This window comes from Dermacentor variabilis, chromosome 4 (genome assembly GCF_050947875.1).
Source record: "Dermacentor variabilis isolate Ectoservices chromosome 4, ASM5094787v1, whole genome shotgun sequence".
Taxonomy (NCBI): domain Eukaryota; kingdom Metazoa; phylum Arthropoda; class Arachnida; order Ixodida; family Ixodidae; genus Dermacentor; species Dermacentor variabilis.
This window is the reverse complement of record NC_134571.1, coordinates 83,963,305-83,988,988: the sequence shown is the minus strand read 5'-3', so window position 1 is coordinate 83,988,988 and position 25,684 is coordinate 83,963,305. Positions and strand designations below refer to the sequence as shown.

Sequence of the window (25,684 nt, the reverse complement as noted above, 5' to 3'; positions counted from 1 at the left end):
GTTTATCTCAGCAGAATCTGAATGATGTTTCTCCTTTGGCTCACACTGACGTGAAGAGACTCAGGGACGACTCGTGTCGGTAGTCCAAATGTCTTTCCCTTTCGCACCACATATTTCGCTTCTGGGTAGCCGCCAACACTTGCGCAATCCCACGACTGTCGTCAGGACATACATAGCTGCGCGCCCTGGATGTTTGCTCACGATGCTACCAATAGCATAGACTATACTGCTGGTGTCCTCCTCTTGCCGTCTTACTTCTCTGGGCGCCAGGACACCTCAGCAGTGCGCAATTAGTGCAACCACGATGTCATTAAAGGGAAGCTGAAACGGTTTTCAATTTCCATGAATTGCTGGGATTGGGAAGAACAGACCTAATAATTTACGGTTCCGAAATTTTTTTTTCGTTTTGTTAATATAAGGGGCGGAAATCGCTTTCTAAATCACCCGCGCGGACACGCCCCCATCGCTTCCCGGAGCGCCGCGTGAGATTGTTGCCAGAGGAGAGAACCGGCCAGAGCGACGTCATGGGCGGAGACCGAGCCAACCGAGCTGCGGACCGGCGTGCTGACATGTGCTGGCATGACTCTTTCCGTCCTGCGCTTTACTGAACGACGCTACGAGAGATCTGCCGCCGCCGCCGCCACCGCCACCGCCGCCGCCGCCGCTTACGTTTGTTTTGCGATTTTCGTAAACTGTTCTTTCCTTCTGTGCTGCGTGAGTGCCTACAGCCAAGGGCGCCCAACATGCTCTCGTTCTGTGCAGCATTCGGCTGCGCGAACACAGGCGGGCGAGACGATGTGGTGTTTCACAAATTCCAGAAGGAAAAGAAGCTTGCAGCGCAGTGGGTACGTGCGGTGAGGAGAGATAAGTTCGTGCCGACGAAATCAACTGTACTGTGCTCGGACCATTTCCGCGACAGTGACTATCATCGGAGCTTGGCAACGATGCGGGCAATCGGTATTCCAGTTAAATCGGCGCGACTGAAGCCCGGCGTTGTTCCGTCTATATTCTCCTACAAGAGAAACACCTCGCCACCTCCAAAAGCGGCCTTCGCCAAGAGGAGAAAGCGTGAGATAAGGGTTTTAATGTGCACACGGGCAATTTTTTACCAGATGATCACCTTAGTGTCGAACAAACTGTCTACGACGAAGCGAGGTGGAGGCACAGCCGGGAATATGCACCTACGTGCAAAGTGCTTGCCGTTTTCATCCTGTTTTGCCTCTCCGCTTTGTCACGGAACACTGTACTACAGCTGTTTGTTCGGCGCTGTTCTGATACGGTGAAATAACTGGCCGGGGGTACGCTTGCGCATTCAGTGATGTTTGTTATTCGTCCTACCTCGCGGTGCCCGCAGATTTAGCTGTTCAGCATTCGTGTTCAAATCGCACGACATGAGGCTTTACGGTAATATTTTCATGCTCGCGTTAGAGTAGTTGAACTCGGCGTGTAAAAACTTCGTTCCGTAGATTTATACTTATACGGCTACTAACACGTTCTTTTAAAAAATATATTCTTTTCGGTATTTTTTAATTGCAACCCGTCGCGGCAGCTTCACGTGCATGCTCGCTCGAGCAAACGCCGCTGGCACGCTGCGAAGCATAGACAGAAATGCGCGCAGTAATAAGTTTTGGTGACCGGACTTCGAGCGTAGCTTCCACAGCGTTGCACCTGAGGTATCAAATGGAGTGTAGGCTTGCCTATAGTGACATTCGACGTGCGGTTCAGTTATCGTGTTTACCACACGGCGGTGCTAAAACTGCCTAATATCTTTATGTCAACACTAGCATGGAGCACGCATACCGATTCTTGATCGAGCCACACTCGCAAAGTCGTCGAACCATAGTATGAATATTGCACATATAATACCTCTGGTCATCTCTGGATGTGTATGATAAGCAACTTCCATGACTGTACCTCACAGCACTGCATGTGCGCGCTTTGAAACGCGGCACTTATGTTCGCGATCGCGTATCAACGCTGAAAAAACCACGGGACTTTAGACAAGCACCGGCAAGGTGCTTGACATCGCGGAATTGCACCCGTGTTTAGAACCTAATGAGAAGTTAGTGCTTCGGCATTCTTCCAGCAGCATGTTCCCAGTGACACTTTAGCGCATTTTTTCTCCCGTCATTGCAACGTGCAGCTACATGAAAAAAAAAACATACGTAGCAGCTAAGATTTCCAGCGCGCGAGAAGGTGCACACATCGCTCTCACTGTTGGCACACTCAACATCGTCGTTGCCGCCGTTGCCGCCATCGTTTTCCGTATCGGCTGTGGGTTCAAACATGTACGGGGAAAATACAAGCTGTCGGAGACAGCGAGAACGTTCCATCTTACAACTCAGCTATGAAGCAACAACAGCAGAACTGCGTGCTACCAGAGAGAAAGGAATGGTGCTACGCTCTGAAACGGAGACATGCGGCGGCGCCGACCGGCGACTACCGCCAACGACGTCCCAGCAGCCCCGACCAATCACGGGCAACAGCGGCGTTCGCGCGATGCCCTGAGGCGCTGGTGCGCGTTTTCTTTAAAAAAACAGCCGCTTGCGTTTGTTTCCGCCCTTTTTGAACCAGATATTCGTGTTCAGGGGACTCAAAACTGTAGAATGCCGCACAGAACTCATTTTTTTCGAAAAGTGTTTCAGCTTCCCTTTAAAGCACGATTATTGCTGCGATGGGTTTCACGCTAACGTCACACCGTGTGCGTGCTCGTCCCTCGAGCGCGCAATTATCGACCACGTCCGAGGGAACAGATGTCGGCCGCTATCGCAAGACGCTCATTTCTTTGACAGATGCCTTCATCGCTCGCGCGCAAACGTAGATATATATGCTATTTATACCGTCACTCTTTATCGTGCTGTATATACGTGAGAATGTCACTTATTCGTGGTATGGTTCTGCTCTTGACTGGCATTTTTCTTAGTGACCGGTTCCGCGAATCATCCAACCGGCATTCGGAGGACGGTGCGTGCATTTCACCGGTGTTAAGGAGTCCAAGCTGTGCCACGCACGAGCTGTTAGTTTACAAGCTATGACGTGCCCTGAAGTGAACTTGGATGACGGCCAAGTACGTGTGCTTGTGCGTACGCCGGTGCCTGCGTATATCACGCCAAGCATGCACGTAAGCTGGAGACGCATGCCTCCTGCGACAAGCCCGTGCAAAAGCAGCAACCACGAGAAGCGTATTTCGGGCGTATTCGTAGCGCGGGCGGCGCTCGGTGTCGGCGGGTGAAATGCTGTAACGCGCCACGCGGGCAATATACGGGCTGCGTGAAATACGTCACGTACGGTGATCGATTAAACTGTGGTACGCGCGTTTTAGGCACACTAATAGCGCGCACCGAGGAACGTGCGACGCCGAAAGTACGCCCAGTGAGATGCGCTTCGTAAGGTTGCCGCCTTTTATATAAGACCTCCGCACGTCCTCGTAATCCCTGTCTCACGTGACACTACCTATGCCGAGGCATGGTCAACAGAAATACCAATTGATTCATTCACGAAGTTCACTGCGGTTAAATGAGAGGCCGTGGTGGAGTGGAAGGCACCGGACTAAATTTTGGCCACCCATGGGATCCTTTAATATGAGCACATAAATCTAAGTACACTAGCGTTTTTGCATTCCGCGTTCGACGAAATGCGGTCAAGAATAGAACCTGCGACCTCGGTAGTAGAACGTGATATCCATGCGACGCCGCGGCGATCGCAGTAAAAAAGCTGAGGAGCATGCGGATCAATTGCGGTTATAACGCAAGCGCCATGGACAGAACGTGACATCCATGGCATCGACTGGTTGCGCTCTTGTGGCGCGGCCGGGCCTGGTAAAGTTATGGCGCAGCAGCTACGGTAAAACGGCGGGTGTGGCGATCAGGAATGTTTATAGTGGCGCTATATAGGTTGACTTGGTTACGCTAACGTAAAGGTCACGTGCCGAACGGAGAAGCACTGAGGCGCAGGAAAACGGAAGGTAGGAGAGCGTTGTTAATTAGCTGCAGGCAGACTTGGGCTCGCAAGCTTTCGTGGCACACTTTGCGGTATCGATCTGGGCGCAACACTGCGACGCGGGCACGCCGTGCATCGTCTGAGCCAGCTTTCTCAGTGCTGCCGGGAAATAACGCCTGTCGCTGATGTAGACGCGACAGGCCGTCTGCGCGGCGCACAATGGGGGAGCGGGGGCGCGCCGAAGTCTTCCACGACCAACCGGCGGCTCAGCGGGAGAAAGGAAGCGGATTGTGGAAAATTTTTTTTCTTAAATTTTATTTTTTGCGTTCTTCCTTGTTTCTTTTTGCTTCTCGCCTGGAGTGTCTCGCGAAGGAGAGCGAGAAAGCCGCCGCCGACACAGCCCAGTCCTTCCAGCTGGACGCTTGCCCGCATTTCTCGAAGCAGAGGAACCCTGTAACTTCTTTCCTCTGTGGCACGAGGCACGGCGGGATAAGACGGCCCTCTCTCTCTCTCTCTCTCTCTCTCTCTCTCTCTCTCTCTGCTCTTTCGATATTGTCAGCGCTACCCATGCCACAACGCATATGCTGCGAAATCCGGATCTGGCCGGTCATTCCCACGTACTCCCTGTAACCGCTACTTAATTGTGCCGGTTCAATAATTTCAAGAAAGAACGCATGCTCCGTTTACTTCACTTGCTTGCTAACAGCTCTCAAGTCCTGCAAGCCTTAAGGCCAAAGCGCAACCTCTTCTCCTTGCAGCAATGTCAACTGTTTCGCTTCTGTGCGCTCAACGAATCGCTACAACAGCCGAAGAGAAACGCGAGACAGGAAAAAAAAAAAAGAAACCGGACATATCTGACGCAGTGAGAAATTATTCTGGATCATTCCTGACGTGTCTGCGGCGCGTCGCGGTAAAGCCACACAGCGTACTTTCGCCCCCGTCTTATAGCATTCGTCGGCGCGGGAGGGGCCCGCGCCTTGATGCACATGCCTGGCGGAATGCCTGCGCGGCCAGAAGTGCGCGTTCGATTACCTCAAGGCCGCGGCGCGACCAGACGGGCTGGGCAGACTGGTGATCGATGCACTCGCTGCAGCGACGAAGCTTGCATGCTAAAACTGAGTCCTCGGAGAGGGAACCCTGATGGCAGGCGAGCAGTCTTGGCCGCGGTTTCGGCGGCACAGTCCACCTCGTTTCTAACTGGAACGGACCGGAGCGCGCAGCGTGTCTCTGCACGAACAATCCGATTCAACGCGCCTTCGTCTCTCGCTGCTACCGGCCTCGAGTAACTAATTGGTCGTCTTGTTACGCAGCCAACACGCGTACAGCAGCGCATGTTTATGTACGAGGAAAGCCGACTAAACGGCGGCGGCTGGCTCTGTAGGGAGGACATCGCTTTTTGGTGCCGTTCGCTTTGAACATATTGCGAGGCCTGTGTGGGAAATGTGAAATACCGTGTTCTCCCGTAGACGGTGTGCACCCGCGTTTTCTCCTGCAGGATTTAGCTGTGCTGCCTAGCTTGGAAAATAAGTTAGGAAAGGTGGAAAAGAAAAATGCGGCAAGGAAGCCCCAGAGTATTAATCTACACTCAAGGAAGCCGAGTACAAGTGAAGAGTAAAGTGTAAGAAAAACCGAAAGAGTCTCGCAGCGCGCTGCATGTGCGTGTGAAAGTATGCACACTTGATAGAAGACGAATAGCGTACACGCCACATGCATACAGACTTTCGAAAAAAGAAAAAGAAGAAAGTGCCCGAGAACGCTCATGTGTAGACGGTGATCTTGAAACGTTTTCCTGAAGGTACACGATTAAAGAGGAGACCGTGTTCATTAAAATATCTTGGGCGGTATCACATCAAGCGCCATATATATATATATATATATATATATATATATATATATATATATATATATATATATATATATATATATATATATATATATATATATATATATATATATATATATATATATATATATATATATATATATATATATGCGTGCAGTGCGCAGTACGCCTGCCGATTTTATTAGCTCTGAAAAAAAAAAGAGTGAGTTTCCCGCAGACCAGTCTTTCGGGCTATAGGATCACGGGCAAATGTTGAAAAAACGTTCGTAAAGCGTTCGTTAACTCAATATAAGCAATAGTACAAGCGTGACGTTGGTACTACCACGTTGACATGGCATGCGAACAGTCCGGTGAAAGACCTCGCCTGAATTATATTCCCCTAACAAGCGTTTATGCATGTAGTATACACAAACCAGATAACCAAGCAACAGAGCAATAATTCCAGTCGAACGCTATTTTATATGGTCACACTTATAGTGAGCTGGAAGGCAGCCACGTCTTGACAGAAGGACGCATTTCTAAACGGTCGCCACGTGTCAAGGAGCTTTTTTTCTTCTTCTTATTATTATTATGGCAGCAATAACCTTGCACACACCCCAAGCCGCTTTCGGCGAGACTGATCTGTGAAGTGGTTGAAGTTCTTGACAGCTCACGGAAACGAAATCAGTAAACGCAGGCCATGACAAAAGCGCAAGCCTGCAACCACAAGTATGTGCGCGCAGATGTACTCATGCGAACAATGCGACCTACTCAAACACCGTCGTCTCTGCCGCTCGTTCCTCGCGAATAAAATATTTCGAAAATAAGTGCTGCAGTGCCTTTGCGGAGCGCCACGCTTTCAGCATCGTGCCGATAGTACCGGTTGAATGACACGCAATGAATATTGTATACACGGAACGTGGGCGTCTTCTATTTATTTTTTCTCCCTCTCTTCTCTTTCTTTCCTCCTTCTCCTTTTTACGTCTCCTCTGTTTAAGTTGCACAGCCGCGTATCTAGCATACCGCAAGAAACTCGCGCAAGAGCAAGATTTATGGAAGAAAAGGAACAGCGTGTGTTTTTCACTGCACGTAATTTTGATCGACTGATGGGAAAATAGATAGGCGCTGCATGTATTTTAATTGCTATACAAAATAATGTGACTTTAACATCGATATGGCGAACACTGCTAGCTACATATTCATACTGCAGATATAATTTCTGCCGTTACTCTGTCGTGTCTCGTGTAATTGCTATTTCATTCTTGCGTAGTAAAAGTGGGCAAGCGTATCGTGTGATGCACAGATGGAATCATGGAATTGAGCATGACTTCGTCGGCAAGTTAGATTTTCCAGTAAGGCATCAACAAGGAGACTTCACGGGGGGAATTAAAATTGCAGTCAGAGACAACGTAGCGTGTTTGAAAGATCATTGCCGTACATACGGATGTCATGAAACCCCGGTACTGCATTTGATACACAAGTGTTCAAGATTAGACGGTACGGGTACCTTTCCGATCTGCTGTTCCTCTCCTCCTCCCCCCTCCCCCTTCTCAGGCTAGGATGTGAAAGAAAGTACTTCTGCACTGCCACACACAGCTGGGGAGCTTCCGTTTGCCAGTATACGCACGCACCTGGTATATACGACCGTGCCACATGACCCGCGATTCACATGTTTGTCGCATAGTGCCTTTGGAAACGTGACGCAGAGGTACTACACACCGCGGCAAATGGCTGCGCTGAGCGTGCAGGCTCATGGGACGTGATGCAACCGGTTCGAAACACCTGTGACGAACTACCTGTGACGAACTGGCGGTGCGGACGAATCAACGCACGGGCGCGATGCGCCCTGCCCTCGTCGCGGCTTGGAAGTGCGCGTGCGCCGTGCCGAGCGGAACTTTTTAATGAGACGACGACTTGGGGCTCTGGGGGCCTCTCGGTCGCTCGCGTCGGTAGTACCTGTACAAAAGGTGGCCCGCCTGCCAAGACGTCGATCCGCGGCGAGAAGCACGTGACCTCACGCTGAGCACTGGGGACCCTGCGTACAACGGGCCTCCCTTTTATTGACAGCCCGCAGTCGCGTCGTACGTTACTGTCGGCGGCGACACGTTGGTCTGAGAGGGAAAGCGTCGCTGTTGTTCGAACAGTGAGGCCTCGTGAGGCTGTGAGACGACCGCCGCGGCCAGTGTCAAGTCCCTGTGTATATCGCTCGTCGTCGTCGTCGTCGCCGCCTTCTACGTATCCCCGCCATTGAACGTCGTCGCGGTTGCGTTCTGCAGAAGGAAATTCCTTGTGAGAATAGGTGCCGGAAAACGGGACGCAAGCGAGCTGCTGAACTCGTGCCATGTTGCGAGGCATCCCCCAGTACTACTTCCTGAAGGCCAACACCGAGGAGGGTAACGAGGCCGACCATGAACCCATGCTGGAGGTAATGCGCGGGCCACATCCGCGGAACGGTCGTCGCGTCTGTAGGGGTACACGCGACTCGAGGAGGTGCCGCTTGGTGCGCCGTATTTAGCTCAAATGGCGTGCACCAGTAGATCTTTCGAGCTTTGTGCACTGTTAAGGCATCGTTAAATTATTCCCTTTGTCCAGCTAGCGTTGTTCCGGCACGTGCTCGTTCTGACTCGTGTAGCATCCGACCTTGAGTTAACTTTTCGTGTTCCAGTCACCCGGCAGCAGGTTATGATGTTGTGCGACAAAGATTCGTGTGTATCTTTTATTGCGATAATATTACGTAAGTAGCAAGGGCCTTCAGAGCAACGTGCCAATATGCATCGCCTCCGCGTCTACATGTCCTGAGTCGACACCGCACGAGTTGCCGAGAGGACGGTCGCACATTTCAATACGTTTTGCGATAAAAAATATGAGCATGCGGTGATTTGCGGCTACAGGTATTTGAGAGGGAAAAACATATGCGTCAGGCGGCACGAGCATTATAGAAATCCTGGTATGCTCACCCTTGCAAGGAGCGGCGTGGAGATAAGCAGCTGGGTCAAACAAGAGAGCTTTGACTGACTTTTATTCATGATGGTTTCTGTCACGATGTTTTTGTTTCTTTGTCTCACGCGTCTGTGACAACATTGCTTGTCGTGAGTTTCTCATCTTGTCCCGAAGTAGTGACTTTAATCACACGCGATTATTGAAACAGTATTACACTGTTCACGCTGGAAGGCTTCTGCTCATTTCTCGGCCTGAATGACGTATGTTTCGGCAGCAATTTGCTTGTTGCTTTTGTCACGTGCTCTAAGACCAGTCCGTAATGGGCGAAGGGCAGGACAGCTTACTGCGGGAGCCGGTGATCTTTTTTTCCACGTGCGGTTGAATCACAGGCTTGATGGAGTTGCTGCATTAATTTGATAGAGCGGCTTAACTGTAGCGCAGACTTCAGGCTTGATTTCTTTCCGAGTTTCCGCGCTTCCGGTTTTGCGATTAACGCTCACATCAACGTAGGGACTATATGAGAATTACGCCACGGTGAAGCGCTCCCGATTAAATTTGACCGCCCTAGGGTTTTCTGACGTGCGAACATATCTCGATAAACGAGTGGTCTTGCATGCTGCCTCTATCAGAATGCGATTGGTGCGATCGGTAATCGAACCGGCGACCGCGTGCTCAGTATAGCAGAACACCATATCCCCTGATCCAGCACGGAGGAAACTTCTTTTTTTATTTCTGCTTCTAGAGGAGCAAAGTTCGTTTTATTGTGGGTTACGTGTCACGACCTCTTCTGCATATTGCCACGGAGGCAAGCAATTCGCATCTCACATGACCACACCTCTCGTGTTCCTTGGTGCTTCATGGCTGAGTAAACCGATTTACAACTGCGGCATTGTTTCCTCTCGGGTCGATCGCTTTTATTAATGACTCGCCATTTACATACAATGCTTACGTGAAAGGCAGAGAGCCATCGAGAGGCACGTGGTTAGCCAACTGCGACTGTTACTCCTTAAGGAGTCATGTGCTTAAACTCAGCTCAAAAAATTAATTAGGCATTTGCATTATTATGAACCGTGTTCGTATTAAGCGTGGTTTTATCTCCGCTACAAATGAAACTGCAGTTGTTCGAATAACATCTTGCACAACGCGTGCATCATGTCTGACTGCACAAGAACGTCAGCTAAGGTTAGATGGGGCGATATTCGTTACTTCGGGCATATATAACGTTCTCGTTCGATGTATCTTTATATGTTTTGATCGACACCGTCAGTGACGAGTTCTTTCTTTTTTCTTTTCTCCCTTCGCCATGCAGCAGGCTAACGGGAACCACCACCACACCGTGGCGTTGCCACCGCCCCCGCCGGACATCCCCGAGGTGATCATCACGGCCTCGCGCGATGTCGACGAAAACAAGGAGCGTGGCAATTGGTCTTCTGGTGTGGAGTTCCTGCTCTCCTGCCTCAGTTACGCCGTCGGGCTCGGAAACATATGGCGGTTTCCTTACCTGTGCTACCGCAACGGAGGAGGTAAGAGCCAATCATTGTTGCGGTTCGTTGTTTCTCCTCCTCTTCTCGTTTGAGTTACTCTTCATTCTGTGCTAGTTCAGCGGCACAGAAACGAAGACAGTCAAGCCCATTTTATGGGCTGCGCTAAAGCGTGGAAAGCCCGTTGTTAAAGCAGGATGAAGCCTCGTGCCTCAACTCCCTCCAGTTCTGCCAACGCACGCACTCAAAGCCCTGTCGCGACCATTGCAGTGCTCTTGTAGACCTCCTTTTGAGAATGTGCATGTGCAGTCGCCGTCTTCTGTTCGTTTCTTGACCGCCACTCCATCGGTGAACCGATGACGCCACTCGGCGACTTCACGTTCAAACCTCGATGCTTCTTTGCCGTCCCTCCTTAGGCCGATCTTGTTTCATCTTAGCGCCCGAGTCAACTTCGCTTACGTTCTTGCCGATGTAAATGTCGTCCTTTCTAATTAAGCGACTAAACCTTTTCAGTCTGCGTTCTCTCTAGAATCGTCGCTACAATGACCACGGCTACGATACGCGAATGTAGTCATTCCGAACTTTGCCTTTTTTTTTTTTTTGTCACTCCTGCGTATCCGTGTCAGCATGCTCACTTCGGCCGCTCGCGTCTTCTCGATATGTCCGAGCACCGTTTTAGTGATTTGCTGTGGCCAATACGATAGATTATACGCTGTTTATTTTGTGACACTCCCGAGTAAGTGGCCGTGTAGAGCTGTTTAACGCGTGTGGTTGCGGCTTTGTTGGGGGAAGTATTATTCTGCCCAAAAGCAACAGGTACTCGGGGCCTTCACGAGAGGAAACGAGCTAAAGAGGTTCTAGCCCTCAAACGTTGCCGACTACACATTACTGGCGAACTTTTTAGTCACCGTATGTACTCGCTTCCCGATCCCTAAGAGCTCGGGGACAGATCAAAATACCTGCAGAGCAAAGTAAACTTTGGCGAGAACATTTCGTGCAACTACTTCGAAATATCAACGCATGAAGGTCAAATTCGTAGAAAACTCCACATTGCTCATACTGAATGGGGTGAACAATTGTAACGCAACCCCTATTGTGGGCACTTGTGACAGTCCGCAGTTACTTTTGCCATAGCGTGTACACCCTACCGGCATGCAAGAGGGATGACGTCAGAAAGGAAGCCCGAATTCGATAAAGGCAGGTCGGAAAGCTCGTCTTATCGATAAGGGCGTATACATTCGAGGTACATCGTACAGTGAACCACAAATTTTTTTACGGAACACGAGATCTGAGAAAAAGCTGAATATCTGCGCAGCCTCACAACGCAGCCTATAGTATTCGCATTGACAGCCTCTACCAGTATATATGTGAACAACGTTGTGATGTCCGGTTTTACTGACTACTATTACAGGCTGCTCGGAAATTGAACGTTTTCTGTGATCCCACGGTCCGTAAACTTTTGTGATCGAGTGTACAAAGATGCGCAGCTTTCTTGTCGCAACGCAAAAGCAAAAAAAAGAAAAAAAGAAAGCTCACGTTTTTTGTGATTGTTCACTTCATTGATTTTCTTGAGGGATATTCGAAGGATCGCTTCAATTTTCCATCTATTGTACACTTCAGGCTCGTGTTTATAAAATCTACAATTGCACCAATGTTTGCAGAAAATTAACTGACTGTTTCGCTGCACTTACTACGTAAATAAGTGTACTGAAATGTTTTTTCCACGTGCAATGAAACAAATGGGGCGTTGTCACTTTCCGACAACTGCTGAGCGCTATTAGTCAACCTTCGTTTGCAGTCACCTCCTTGACTGTCGCGGTACCTTTTTGGCGAATATTTGAGCTGCAATTGAAAACACAAACTTGTCTGCATATAGACCTGTTTCAGCAATACCAATGATAGCCGCCTGCAAGAATCAACTCTGCTTTGCGGTCGAAGAAGGCTACCGCTGAACTTTGTTACGCACTCAGTGTACGCCTACACGTGTGCACAGAAAGTGATCTTCGCCTTGCCTATTTTTTCGCGCAGGGGCCTTTCTCATCCCTTACAGCGTCATGCTGCTATTCGTGGGACTGCCTCTCTTCCTCTTGGAACTGTCCTTTGGCCAGTACGCCAGCGAAGGGCCGATCACCATATGGAAGATATCACCGTTATTTCAAGGTGAAAATTACCGCTAATTTTCTCATTCCGGGTGAACAGCTGCCGTGAAAAATTTTGACATTGCATTTAAAATGGCGCATGTGAAAGAAGCGCTGCTTTTTTTTGCATTCGCAAGTCATTGATACATTCTGTGGTAGCAAGAAGTAGCCTTTGATTTCGCCGCTCGTTGCAAGTGAGTGGTAATCTTTCTCGGTACAGAAGTGGTCGAGTGCTTTTCAATATTGAGCCCGGTATTCAAATGCCCTGCTAAAACGTTCCATCTGTATGCTCGGTGACAACCGAAGAGAGAGAGAGAGTGAGAGGAAGAGAGATAAATGAGGTGCGAAAGGCAGGGAAGACAACCGAATAAATCACTGTGAGCTCAGGCCTGGTAAACAACCTCTTTGCACCTGGCCTCTGTGCGCCCGCGCTCTGAAACATAGTTCCTGAAAGATTAAAAAAAGATCGCCTCTGCCGTGACGTCACGGAAACGAGCGAACGTGATTACTTGGCGCACCTGTACAAATTGTCCGAGTTAGACAGTGGTAAATTTGCCACTGTATCCTTAACTTGTCACCGACCACTGTCAAATGATTTTATGATTCTCGCGCTGCTGCATGTTACGGAAATGATATGGAATTGATGAGCCGCCCTTATGAATTGCATACGTCATTGAAATGTACGCAGGAAGTATTCACTAAGATGTGTTCATTAAAAATAAGTAACGCAAGCGCTTGGCGCAAGGAACGACAATCTTGCCACCGTTTGTTGACAATAAGACCGGCGAAACGGTAATTACCTTCTTAAATTCGGATTTTTCTCGCCTTTCCCGTTTGTGTCAGTTGGAATGAAAGCGAAAGTGTAATCGCCTTTGCATCCGCTTTCTGCAGGAATTGGATACGCGATGTTCCTGATGACTGCCTTGGTAGGAGTGTATTACAACATGATTCTGGCCTGGTCGTTATTCTACTTGGGGTCATCCTTAACCACAACACTGCCATGGAGTTCCTGTGACAACTGGTGGAATACGGATGGTAAGCTTTCCGAAACTGTGTCAAGGCCGGTTGTCGGATCGTAAACAGCACGAATCAAGCTATCCATAAAGCTCCGTATCAAAAACATGATTCGTTTGCTGTCAAGCTGTTCTTTCTGTAGGCCTTATGGGTGAGATTATCGGCAACAATTTAACAAGCAAGTCACAATTCATTGCCGTTCTGTCACTGTCTCTTTATGCAATCGAAGCTCTTTTTTCGACTGTTTTCTTTTTTATTTTCATATTCAGTTTCATAATGAAGCATAATACGAGCATCTTCGTTCGTGTTTAGATACAAAGTAACGGTTGCGTGTCCCCTTTTGTGTAGCTTAATGCATTCGTTGAGTACAGACTGTTATGGATATAAATTGAGCATCAGTTCTCTCATCCTTTAATTGCATGCTGCACATGACAATGAACATGATTTCACTTATGATATCAAGAAACTTGAACGCTCCTGCACAAATTCACTCTGCAGCGTGCCGGAGGTTCGATACAAAGAATTGCACCGCCCACGGAGGAGTTCACCTCGCCAATGGTTCGTGCATCATCCAGGACGAAGTTGATCCGGCCTTCTGGGATGCGGTGAAGAATTCTACGGACAACACGAAAATGGCCAGCGACGAATTTTTCCAGTAAGGCCCAAGATAGTGAGGCGGTGAAATTTTCTGCTTTTTTTGTAGTTTGTGCTGACCAGAAGATAAGCTACGATCAGACCCCAGCAAAGAACAAGAGATCGTGTTAGATCGTGTATGTGTTTCTTCAGGTCATGATGTGCTACGCGCCTTAATATATATATATATATATATATATATATATATATATATATATATATATATATATATATATATATATATATTTATTTATTTATTTATTTATTTATTTATTTATTTATTTATTACGGGTTCTGCGCCGCAAAGATTTTTTTTTCTAATATTGAAATATTCGGCGACGCATTTGTACTAGCGCAAGTCATGGTTTCGCCGGTTTCGAGTCTCTTGTTCCTTCTTTGCCACGCTCTTCTAAACCTTTTGGAAGAAAATTTTGCCATACCACCGCCCCGCTTCTATAACGAGACCACACGCCGCGTTATCCTACAATTACCGCTCGCGGCTGCCTGCGCAGCTCCACAGAGCACTGACTTATTTGCATCTGGCTTATTCGTCTTCAGCCGAAATACACTGAGGTAGAATTTTCGTTTCCTTTCTTGCGTGTAGCGAAGCTCTTCTAGCAGGTAGCCGATGCGTTAGGTTCCCGGCAATGCCTCAGTGTTTTTAAAAGGATTTGTCATTATTTCCCGTAATATCCTTGTCCTTAAATACAAGTGAAACTCTGGTTCTGAAACGACAGCTTACCCACCATGTTTCCATGTTTCGCCATGTTTCCACGTTTGGGCTGCGCGCTGTGCGCGTGGGGACTGACTCTAATAATAATAATAATAATATTTGGGGTTTTACGTGCCAAAACCACTTTATGATTATGAGGCACGCCGTAGTGGAGGACTCCGGAAATTTCGACCACCTGGGGTTCTTTAACGTGCACCTAAATCTAAGCACACGGGTGTTTTCGCATTTCGCCCCCATCGAAATGCGGCCGCCATGGCCGGGATTCGATCCCGCGACCTCGTGCTCAGCAGCCCAACACCATAGCCATTGAGCAACCACGGCGGGTTGGGGACTGACTCTGGCTGCACACTTTGCTATTCGCAGCAACTTTGTGCTGGACCTGACCGAAGGGCTGCACGACCTTGGCGGAGTGCGGTGGCAGTTGGCTCTGTGCCTTTTCATCTGCTGGGTCATCGTGTTCTTCTGCTTGTACAGAGGCGTGAAGACAATGGGAAAGGTGAGTGCGGGGCGTCTTGTTCTTCTTCCGCGTGGAGCTAACTGATAGTCGCGGTGGTGATGACGAATCCCTCGACGGCATGCACCGCTCTGTCAGATTGCGCGGCTTGATTCTCGATCCGCGCGAACGTATAGCTGTGGACCAATTCGTCCTTCCTATTTCTGGTGTCAAATATTCCGCAGAGGCAGCGGAGTATGTAAACAACGAACGTAAAGTCGGACGTCCGCTACATGCACCAGCTGCTTGGTGCTTTGAGTGTAGTCTTGTAATAGATCGGACCAAGCGACCTTTTTTTTTTTTTCGCATTCCACGTTTTCATAGTGGAATCGCTGTCATTTTGGTGCTTCAAGCGCCAGCCCGCGCTTACCGTTTTTATAGTATGTTTATGTTCCGACAATTTGTTCCTTTCATCTTTAATTGTTGTCCTATTTCCATCGTGGTTTGCAGGTCGTCTACTTCACAGCCTTGTTTCCATACGTTGTTCTCGTCATTCTGCTGATCCGAAGCTGCACTCTCGAAGGGGCTTACGACGGCATTATGTTTTATCTGACGCCACAATGGGAACGACTTACGGAAGCTAGGGTAAGATATCTCGTTTTGCACTGTGCGTTTTTGTTGTTATTTCTTTTTCCGCGTGAATTCTGAAGCCTTACGCTTCGGGAATCGCGCAAACTGTACGCATGATCTTTGACGCCTTGCGCAGTGAAATGTTTTGTATTTCGTTCCTGCTTTCGATTACAACTCTCGCTCTTGTGCTCGATCGTTAACTTAAACGTAACGCTTCGCACGTAACACGCAGAAAAATTTGACGCACATTATTATTTGCGTAGTACTACAGTAAGAAGACTGCGTGTAGCTGATACCTTGAGTTATATAGTATCGCCTGAAACAACCTTCAGGGCGACGTTATTGCTAAGGCAAATTGTACCAGATGCTCTTTCTTTCTATATTGTTCAGTTCTTATTGCTCACTATGACAGGGATTGTTCGCTAGGGCTTTTCTTTCATGCAAGTTTAACAAAAGTCTTCCTTCATATCCCTTCTAATGGCATTGCTAGTGGCGCACTTGTGGATAACTGCTTTTTTTCAGGTACATTGGGTAAGTTCGGGGCATTAATGCAAGATCGTCGCTGGTGTGAGATATAAGGTATATAGCTTTCCGATGTAACCGTCGGCTAACTCACCGTAGACCTATTGCGCCATAGCTGTAGATAAGGCTCTTTCGGCTACAAAAAAGAGAAAAAGGGATAGAAGCAAGATGAAAGATGGTGAAAACAAAACGAAAAAGAAAGAAAATAAAAAGAGCTTTTGCTTCCTTCCTGCCTTGCACAAGGGCACGCGGGTCTGGCGGTGGCGCGCGAACTACAGACAACCCTATTACGACTGCATAGATTCTTTTCCCTGTATCGTCTCAGGTCTGGGGTGACGCTGCAATGCAGATCTTCTTTTCCTTGTCTCCGTGCTGGGGAGGCCTTATTACTTTAGCCAGCTACAACCGTTTCCATAACAACTGCTACAGGTAAGCCACCTTTACGTACACTGTACCTACCTCCTTCTTTTGTTTTTGCCTGTGGTGTGCCTGAAGTGCTGTCGAACTCTGTACGGCTGTTGTATTCGCTCTTTCCGCGTTTGTCGTTTGGGGATTTGCCTTGTTCGTTCTCTTTGTCGCGGATGAGTGACGCGCTGTTTGCATTGACTGATCTTGGTTGTTCGTGCGATGATGCAGTTGACACGATGCGCGCTTTTGCTTCTCCTTGTGTGTGTGTGCGTTCTCTCTACTTAGCAGGACCCCCTGGCGGGTCAGTATGGGCTCTGCTGACCACCGTTTCCGTTTTCTTTTGCGCCTTTCTTCGCAGGGACACGCTGTTCATCTGCTTCGGCAACTGCGGCACCAGCTTCTTCGCCGGATTTGTCATATTTAGCATAGTCGGTTTCATGGCACACAAGCTGGGTGTGAACGTGTCTGAAGTCGCTGCTCAAGGTAATTGCTACTCAGAGACACTGCAAACCTACTACTGCTACTGCTATATGCGTGTGCCTTTCGTTGTGACGTCCCGCATTTGGTCGTGCCGGCTGCTCACGCCAAAAAAAAAAAATGTATATGTATATATCTATAAACGGATCTACACCGTGTGACGTCACGATCGTTGAGAGCGACACGCCACCTGGCGGGCTGAGCGAGCTCCCTTTGCGGTTGAGGCAGAGCGGTGTACTAACTACTCTGTGGACTCTGGTGGAAATTGCTTTTCGTGCGCAGCACCTGCGAATTCCGTCGTGGATGTCCGGCACCAGCTGAGCTGGCAAGACCGTACGAAAGTTCTCGCTGCTTGCACCAGCGGCTGAGACGAGGCTCGATCGGCTCTCTAGCGCCCAGAGAGTGTGCAGAGTCCTTCCTCATGCTTTGACAGCTCGCAAAGCTTCTGTGAGAAAAAAAAAGAAAGAGAGACAGGAAAAGACAAAGGAATGGCCACCGAGACATAAATTGTGTCTTGTTCAATTGGCAAGGGCATGCGTTGACACCGTGTGATTTCTCCCGGTAAAGTTACACAATCAGGAAAAGTTTTGTTCACGCGTTTGTGGACTACCGGTGCTGCTCTAGAAAATCAAATCCTGCTATACACAGAGTCAGGAAAGAACTCGTGAGCATGGAGGTAAGTCGCCGGCTAAGTATAAGGCACATACATTTGCGACACGAGGCAGCGCAAGACAAGAATGGAAGACGACGGACGGTGGAAGACGAAGAGTGACGAGCGATTGTGGCTCGTAGAAGGGGGGGCTGGCACCCCACGAGCCAACTTCCTTCTTCATATTTTTATTTTTCTGATTTTCTCCATGTCTGTACGATTCTTGAACGAGATTAAAACTCTTGTTGTTCCAGACCGGCGTGTTTGGAATGATTTGAGTGCCGATTCAAGTGCGACGAATGTGTTGACACTCTGGGCATTATGTTTCTCTGTGTGTGTTCATACATGCGCTGGTTGGAAGCATTAAACTTTGTTTTTTATGGCGATGTGTACTGACTGATTACGCGCTTTGGAAGCGCTGAATGAAGCTTTTATTGTTTGTGACAGAAGAACGAAACACAAGGTAAGTGCGGAAAGTGATGTGTTATGTTTTCTTGAGTGCACTGGTTCACGGTTCACTATGCAATGTGAACTCTTCAACATGACAGGTGTATTACACTTCCCCACAGCGAACTCATCCTGTTTTTATCGTTTTAAACAGGTCCCGGGTTAGCTTTTGTGGCTTACCCCGAAGCGGTGACTCATTTACCTCTGCCACCTCTGTGGGCGTTCCTGTTTTTCTTCATGCTCATGACCCTGGGAATGGGAACTCAGGTAATTGGCCTTCTGCATTTTTTCTTCGATTAAATTACTTGGGACTGAATTTGCGAGGCCTTCTGTTCGTAATAATGTGTACCGAGAGGAAACTGGATGCATTTGCATTTCCTCGCACGTCATTGTGGTTCACTTTAAATGTCGTTCACTCAAAATTCTCTTCTGTCCTCGCGCTTTTCTTCTTCTTTCTTTTCTTCTATACAGTTCACGATTATCGAGACGGTCGTTACCACCATCGTCGACACCTGGCCAGAGAAGCTTCAGCACAGAAAACCTGTCGTGTTGCTCGGTGTTTGTACGACGCTGTTCTTCGCGGGACTCATCATCTGCACGAACGTGAGTATACGTACATACACGCTGGAGGATTTCCCAGGGCAAAGCTGCATAAAGCAACACGAGTTCTCAGTTTTCTTTTTTTTCTTCCCCCGCACTTACCCGTTTCCTTTAGCACCGTTCCACCAATTCTCCTTGGATAGTAACGTCGTTAAAGGATGGGAACGAAGTCTTTTCAATTCTTTATATGAGCATAGGAGGATAAATCGAAGACTTAAGGAATCCATCCCGCAAAAAGCAGAACATGACGAGCTTCGGCTTCATCGAAAAGCGTTTTCCTAAGGAAGGAGGAAAGACCAAATAATCTTACTTTCATTCTATAAAAGCTAAGAGTGCATCCGGCACGTGAAGAACCTCTATATTTGTCTCAATTTCACGTAAAAAAACCTGTATGCCGTTCAGGCTTACTCTGCGCAGGCAATGATTACTCAGAAAAGGAACATTCAGATTTTTAATTCAAGCTTGGATTTTCTAGTCATGCGCATGTGTGAGACAAAGAATCTTCGTGGCTCTGACAAACTTCGCAAACAAATACTTGGATGAAACCGACACTGAATATTTTTCAACTCCCATGGTGATCGACGCCAAGTTTGATGAACGGAGCCCGTGTTCTTTTACACGAAATGTTGCTGTGTATGGCATCAGCTATAACAGAAAAGAAATGCACCTCTTTTTATGAGGCGTTTAGAAACACGGTTATGACGGTTAGAAACACTTCAGCAAGCCTTCAAATAACTCACCAAATTTGTTGCTTGAGCGCTCAAAAGTCTAAGCGGTTGAGCGATAAGCTCGCGCACATTTAAATATAACAAACCATCAACAAAATCTCAATTCGAGCATACATTTGGAACGTGTGTGGTCTTTAAGAGGCAAGACGCAACGCGGAAAAAAACTACGATTCCAGTCTCGTTGCTGGTCCATTCGACATGACGTCAAAATTGCTCCGTGTTTGGCATGTCCTTTAATGGAGAGTTGTTCTGTCTGGATTATTTGTTCTCAACGACTGCGGTGGTATTTGGACGACAGTAGCGACCCTCTTTTTTTTCCTATCCATGTCATTTTTCCATCAGTTCTCCTCCTTTCCGGTGCTGCTGACCGATGTCCAAGTGTCAACAGCACGCTGGAAAGTTACGCCGCGGCTCCAACAGGATTCCTATTTCTCTATTAACCAATCTCTCTCTCTCTCTCTCTCTCTCTCTCTCTCTCTCTCTCTCTGTCATAGTAGCGTAAATGTCGTCTAGAACGACCACCATGGTTGATTGGACGTTGATAGAAATCAATTCGCCTCGTTCTTTGCGTGGTAATCATGCCCCATTCTTGAACAATGCCCCTTTGTAATTTTCATATTTCAGGGTGGCATGTACGTGCTGCAGCTGATGGACAACTACTGCGCTAGCTTCTCTGCCTTGATGATCGGCTTGACAGAAATCATCGTGATAGCCTGGATATACGGTGAGTGACTGCAAAATTGTGTTGTGTTGGCCCAAGTGTGACATCCTGAAGTGGCCACTGGAGAAGAATAGAGTAAACAAAAAAGAAGCATGTAGGGCGCAAGCACTTCCGTTCGATTTAATTATAGGGATTTATCGGGATTATCGGGAAGTTATCGGGATTTAATCTAATGCTGCTGCGCAACGCGAGAATGCCGCAATTCGCACGTCTTTCTAGCCTCATATTTAAGCGCTTGTTTGTGGAGCAAAAATAACCAAATATCGAGAATTCCATCCCACTTATAAATTCTAAACCTCGCAGACAATGGTTTAGGCATCAGAAACTTATTTCGCGCGCCTCAAAGCGTAACGCTGCTTTCTGTCGGCTGACATGTTTCGAGGCTAACGCCCGTTCTACTTTTGCAGGCGTCGATCGGTTTCTGGAGGACATCAAGGTCATGTTGGGCCATTATCCGTTCCCCGTGCTCTACTGGAGGTTGGTGTGGAAGTACCTGGTGCCGACGCTTATTTTGGTAAGACGATTGGTTTGATACCGGCTTGAATACGCAAATACCGACAATAGCCGACGGTATCGAGCGACCTCTGTCAACAAGTGTCGTTTTCTTTCATTTTGCTGAAAAGGAATGAGGCGCTGGCTTCCTGCCCGTCAGCGTGTCAGTACTAACTAATCCTTGAGCTCAATAACTGCTGGTCTCTCTGGCAGCTCGCGAGCAAAACGAGCCTCCGGTTTCGCTTTTTGTAGTAAAACGCATAGCAAGAGCCTGTGGAATTTAGTATATGGGCTTGAATGGCGTCTATCAGCCGATAACTTGCTTCTATTATCAACGGCTACAGCACCGTACATGTGCTTACGCAAACGGCCACGAATTTTAAAGGGGCCCTGAAACACTTTTTGAGACTAACAAAAGGCGGCCGATCTGTAGGCGAAGCTCCTGCGAACATGTGAGTCAATTATTATTGCGCTACATGCAACAGGGAATTAGCAATATTTTTTCAGTCAAAAATTGCATGCCCTCGTCACCAGATCGTCAGCAGCAACGTAGCAACCGAGGCATGCAAGCAGGCCTAACAGGTATTGGTGGATTTTGTGATCGCGAGAACGTTCTCAATAATACTATTATTGTCAATTTTTCTTTAAATACATGTTTGCGATCTCTGCCTTGCGTTGCCAAGCACGCTTGAACCGGAAGTAGCCTTGCCCCCTTGCCACCCCCCCCCCCCCCAGAGTAGCTTCCAGTACGCCAGCGGAGACGAAAGATAAAAGAAAGCCGCGCATCGGTGCGATAACTGCCTCTAACTCCACGCTTATTATAAGGATTCGAAATAATTTTTGTGGCATGAGATTCGGGAGGCGACGTTATTTAAGAGTGACGTCACCCTATGAAATATACTTACGAAAAGCGTTTCAGGGACCCTTTAAGGAAGGGACTCGAAGCCCCTGCTCAACTGGGGGAGCGTCGTGCATCACGTACGGACTGGGGGGCCAAATTAATTTCGGTAAACGCTCGGGCGCGTCTCTGAAGGGTGAACAAAATGCCGATTGGGCGCGCGGCCTCCCCAGCCCAAGAAGAGCCTAAAGCAACCTAATTTTCATCAAACCATATATTTAAGAAATTTCACTACCCGGCATGGTTGCTTATGGCTTTGACGTTGCTCTGCTAAGCACGAGGTCGCGGCACACCAAACCACGGCCGCGGCGGGCGCGGCGGGGGCCGCATTTCGACAGGGGCGAAACGCCATAACACCCGTGGGTACCGCGCGCGCTGGGGGCGCGCTAAAGAACCCAAGGTGGCAGAAATTTACTCAGATGTGCCCCACTGCGGCGTGCCTCGTAATCAGATCGTAGTTTTTCGAACGCGAAGCTCTAGAATGTATTATTTAGTACAAAATCTTCTTTAAAAAAAGCATTTAAATTATATACTTAAAGTGTTATTGCATGCCTTGGAAGGTTGCTAAATTTCTTCGCAGCATCGTTGAAATCTCAGAAGTATGAGTGAAAAAAATTCAGAATTCAACTGTCAAAGTTCAAGAATGTCAGGATTTCCAATCAGTGATCACAACTACGACTTGCACTACAAGCAGGGGTGGTGCTAGGTCTCTAGCTTCCTTTTTTTTTTTTTTCTGATTTCCAACGGGACGCATCTCAATAATTTTGCTTTTCCGTGTCGCGTGGGAACTTGAGCGAGCGAAAAAGACGCGCGAAGGCAGCGACAAGTCTGCTCTTCACTAACCACACCCAAATTGCCAGATTCATTAAACACTCTCTGTTCTCTTCTCCTGAGACACCTACGTCTCGTTCGTTTAGTGTGGGTACCAGGCCACAAAGGTCTATGCAAGTGCACTCTCAGTAGCATCCCATGATGGCCCTATAATGCCCATTTTACCTACGTCAGCTTTCAACACTGTGGCGCGATTCAGAAAATATACTACTACAAATAACTTCGCGCAACCATCGTTGGCAACACCTGATTTCCGGCATCTAACGATTGCAGTACTACGGTGCCGAGTCTCCCCACTGAACTTTTTCCTCCACAGGCCTGGTCTGGCTGCACCGCCTTTGTGCCCTTTATGCAATGAGAGTAAATCTCTTCAACACTTCTTTTTTACATGCCGCCGTTTCATTATTCAACGGAAAAGATTTTTAGAAGAACCCTTCCAAAAGCTTGGCTTGAACTTGACTCTTCCTGTAACTCTTCCCTTTGTCGCTACCATACTGGGTTACAGTCACAGGAACGTTTGTGAAACCTTCTGCATCTTTCTGCGTGAGGCAAAACGAATTGCATGCTGGCATTCTTCTAAATACTTATTAATGCTCACAATATTCACAGAATACCTAGATAATTGATTATTCATACCTGTAACAGTAGACACTTTAAATCCCACCTGCAAGATACTTCTTTCGTTTCACCCTAACTTATTCAAAGAAAAATTGCTAGCAGTTCTTTCCCGACCCGATCCATGGCGAATCCCTCAGAGTGGGTTGCGCCATTTCACTAGGGAACAAGAACAAGAACAAGTAACAAGAACAAATACAAATCGTGACAGCGAACCCGCCGGTGTTCGTTTATAAACAGCGGAACTATAGTCACACTGATGTATGTTTGAGACACCTCGTCTGGTCGGGTAAATTCACGGCCACGAAAGTTACAACCGCTTTACTTTCGTGTCCACAAATTCATCTCCACGAAAGTTTGAATTCATGTCCACGAATTTGCTACACGGCCAGACACGATGTCGTCAAACCATGAACTTCATCAAGCTGCGACAGACGTTTGGCTAGCCTTCAGTTTAGCGTGAACAAGGCTTCCCCGTATGGAAGCCGGTCTAAATATGTCGAATTTGTTAACAGCACCTTTCTTTTTTTTTTTCGATGGCGTCCTTTTTTTTTTTTTCTTCCGACTGCGCACTACTCAGTTACAGCAGGTAGACACTACGCATTCAGTCCTCAATCGCGTCGTATTACGTACTTGAACTTGAATGCACAAACTGAAACTTTCTTCCAATTTTCCTCTTTAGGCCAAATAGCCATTCAGTGTGCAATATAGTACTTCATCATTTAATCTCTCAGGTAGCCAAACACAACGAGATTGTGCCTCCTTATGTCGAAAACCCTTATATTTTCATATTTTCCTGACAATCAGTAAAGCCACGTTGTCCTTATATCGCTCCTATTCATTTACGCTGAGTTTGGTTGAGAGTACACATTAACGCTATCGCGTCGCCTTTCGAGTGCGGTGCAGTATCACGACTGGGCGCGCACTGAACTGCCAGCTAAATTGTGGGAAGCTTAGACACAAAGGCAAGCACAAAGGTTCAAACATTCCAATACGTCTACGGCTTTCTATATGGGTGCCGAAGGCGTCCATAGTCGCGGTGCTCACAAATTCGTATTCAGCTGCGCCACAGAGTCCCCGTTCAGACTTCTCAACACGATTGAAAGATCTCTGCCTCGTTCTCCGCCCCGTGTGTTAGGTGGCATATGAGCGAGCATATTCAGGACGCGTTTGGCAGGCATTCTCAGATCATGAACCGCAAGTTGCCATTATCCCTCAAGAGAAAGGTGTATAACAACTGTGTCTTACCAGTACTCGCGTACGGGGCAGAAGCCTGGAGGCTTACGAAAAGGGTTCTGCTTAAATTGAGGACGACGCAACGAGCTATGGAAAGAAGAATGATGAGTGTAACGTTAAGGGATAAGAAAAGAGTAGATTGGGCGAGGGAACAAACGCGAGTTCATGACATCTTAGTTGAAATCAAGAAAAAGAAATGGGGGTATGGGCAGGACATGTAATGGGGAGGGAAGATAACCGATGGTCATTAAGGGTTACAGACTGGATTCCTAGGGAAGGAAAGCGTAGCAGGGGGCGGCAGAAAGTTAGGTGGGCGGATGAGATTAAGAAGTTTGCAGGCACAACATGGCCACAATTAGTGCGTGACCGGGGTGGTTGGAGAAGTATGGGAGAGGCCTTTGCCCTGCAGTGGGCGTAACCAGGATGATGATGATGATGATGATGATGATGATGATGATGATTCAGGACGCCACGTTAACCACGTGACCCGCCGCTGTTCGCAGGGCATCTTGGTGTTCTCCATGATCGACATGCCTGCGACCAAGTACGGCGAATACGAGTTTCCGTCTTGGGCCACCGGTGTGGGATTCCTGTTCTCGTTCGCCTCAATCAGCGCCATACCGATCGTGGCTGTTATGAAGATCTACAACGCCAGGGGAACGTTAAAAGAGGTGAGTACCGGCGCATGCCGACCCCCTTCGTGAGAAAACATGCCCTGTCACCATACTACAATATTTAGAAAATAAAACGCTATAATTTTGCTGAAAACACCATCTAACACGCTTCATATGGATACTGAAGAGTAATAGAAAGTTAACTTGTGTTAGTAAATTACGCTTCTAAAGTAGGAAAAAGCTCACTCTTGCCGCCGGAGAAGGCTTGTTAAGCCAGGAAAGACGCAAGAACCTAAGACGGGTGGCGGCGCCACCTTGAAGTTAAGGGTTGATAAGGTCAATGACGTCACAGAGAGCCGGTGCACCGCCTCTCTGTGACGTCATTAATTCTTTTTTGCACGAATAAAAAAAAGTACACATGCAAACCGTGATTAATTTAGTGTTCTGCGAATGTACGTCTTGCAAGGAGCATTATTTTCCTGCTTTGAAACGTTTATTTCACAAGCTGGAAAGTGTCCACTACAGTGGCCAACATGCGCACCATCTCCGGCGAGTGTGGCTGCCGGCAGTTTTGCCTTTGCTCCAGCAGGCGAAGTTCCTGCTACCACATTTACAAACGTAAACTCGGATACAAAAGTTTGGATGGCGCGCCCGTATGCTATGCGTTATGGAGCACGAGAGAG

The 25,684-nt window shown here is 47.8% G+C and overlaps 2 protein-coding genes across 5 annotated transcripts in view; one reads left to right on the top strand and one right to left on the bottom strand.

Moving 5' to 3' along the window:
- Positions 1-5,228, bottom strand: part of LOC142579449 (kelch-like protein 8) — a 169,384-nt gene extending 164,156 nt beyond the window's left edge. For both annotated transcript variants that reach the window (XM_075689619.1, XM_075689621.1), the window contains exon 1: positions 4,972-5,228. The gene's annotated coding sequence lies outside the window, so the exon portion shown is untranslated. The remainder of the gene's footprint in view (positions 1-4,971) is intronic.
- LOC142579448 (sodium- and chloride-dependent glycine transporter 1-like) overlaps positions 1-25,684 on the top strand; it is a 118,398-nt gene that overhangs the window by 85,854 nt on the left and 6,860 nt on the right. For 2 of the 3 annotated variants that reach the window (XM_075689618.1, XM_075689616.1), the window contains exons 2-14: positions 10,011-10,224; positions 12,211-12,342; positions 13,212-13,355; positions 13,833-13,989; positions 15,064-15,196; positions 15,644-15,778; positions 16,611-16,714; positions 17,052-17,176; positions 18,421-18,533; positions 18,738-18,869; positions 20,219-20,318; positions 20,723-20,829; positions 24,891-25,058. In XM_075689618.1, coding sequence (XP_075545733.1) covers positions 10,011-10,224; positions 12,211-12,342; positions 13,212-13,355; positions 13,833-13,989; positions 15,064-15,196; positions 15,644-15,778; positions 16,611-16,714; positions 17,052-17,176; positions 18,421-18,533; positions 18,738-18,869; positions 20,219-20,318; positions 20,723-20,829; positions 24,891-25,058 — 1,764 coding nt within the window. Of the gene's footprint in view, positions 1-7,741; positions 8,187-10,010; positions 10,225-12,210; positions 12,343-13,211; positions 13,356-13,832; positions 13,990-15,063; positions 15,197-15,643; positions 15,779-16,610; positions 16,715-17,051; positions 17,177-18,420; positions 18,534-18,737; positions 18,870-20,218; positions 20,319-20,722; positions 20,830-24,890; positions 25,059-25,684 lie in introns of those variants that run through there. The other variant, XM_075689615.1, reaches the window with a different exon arrangement.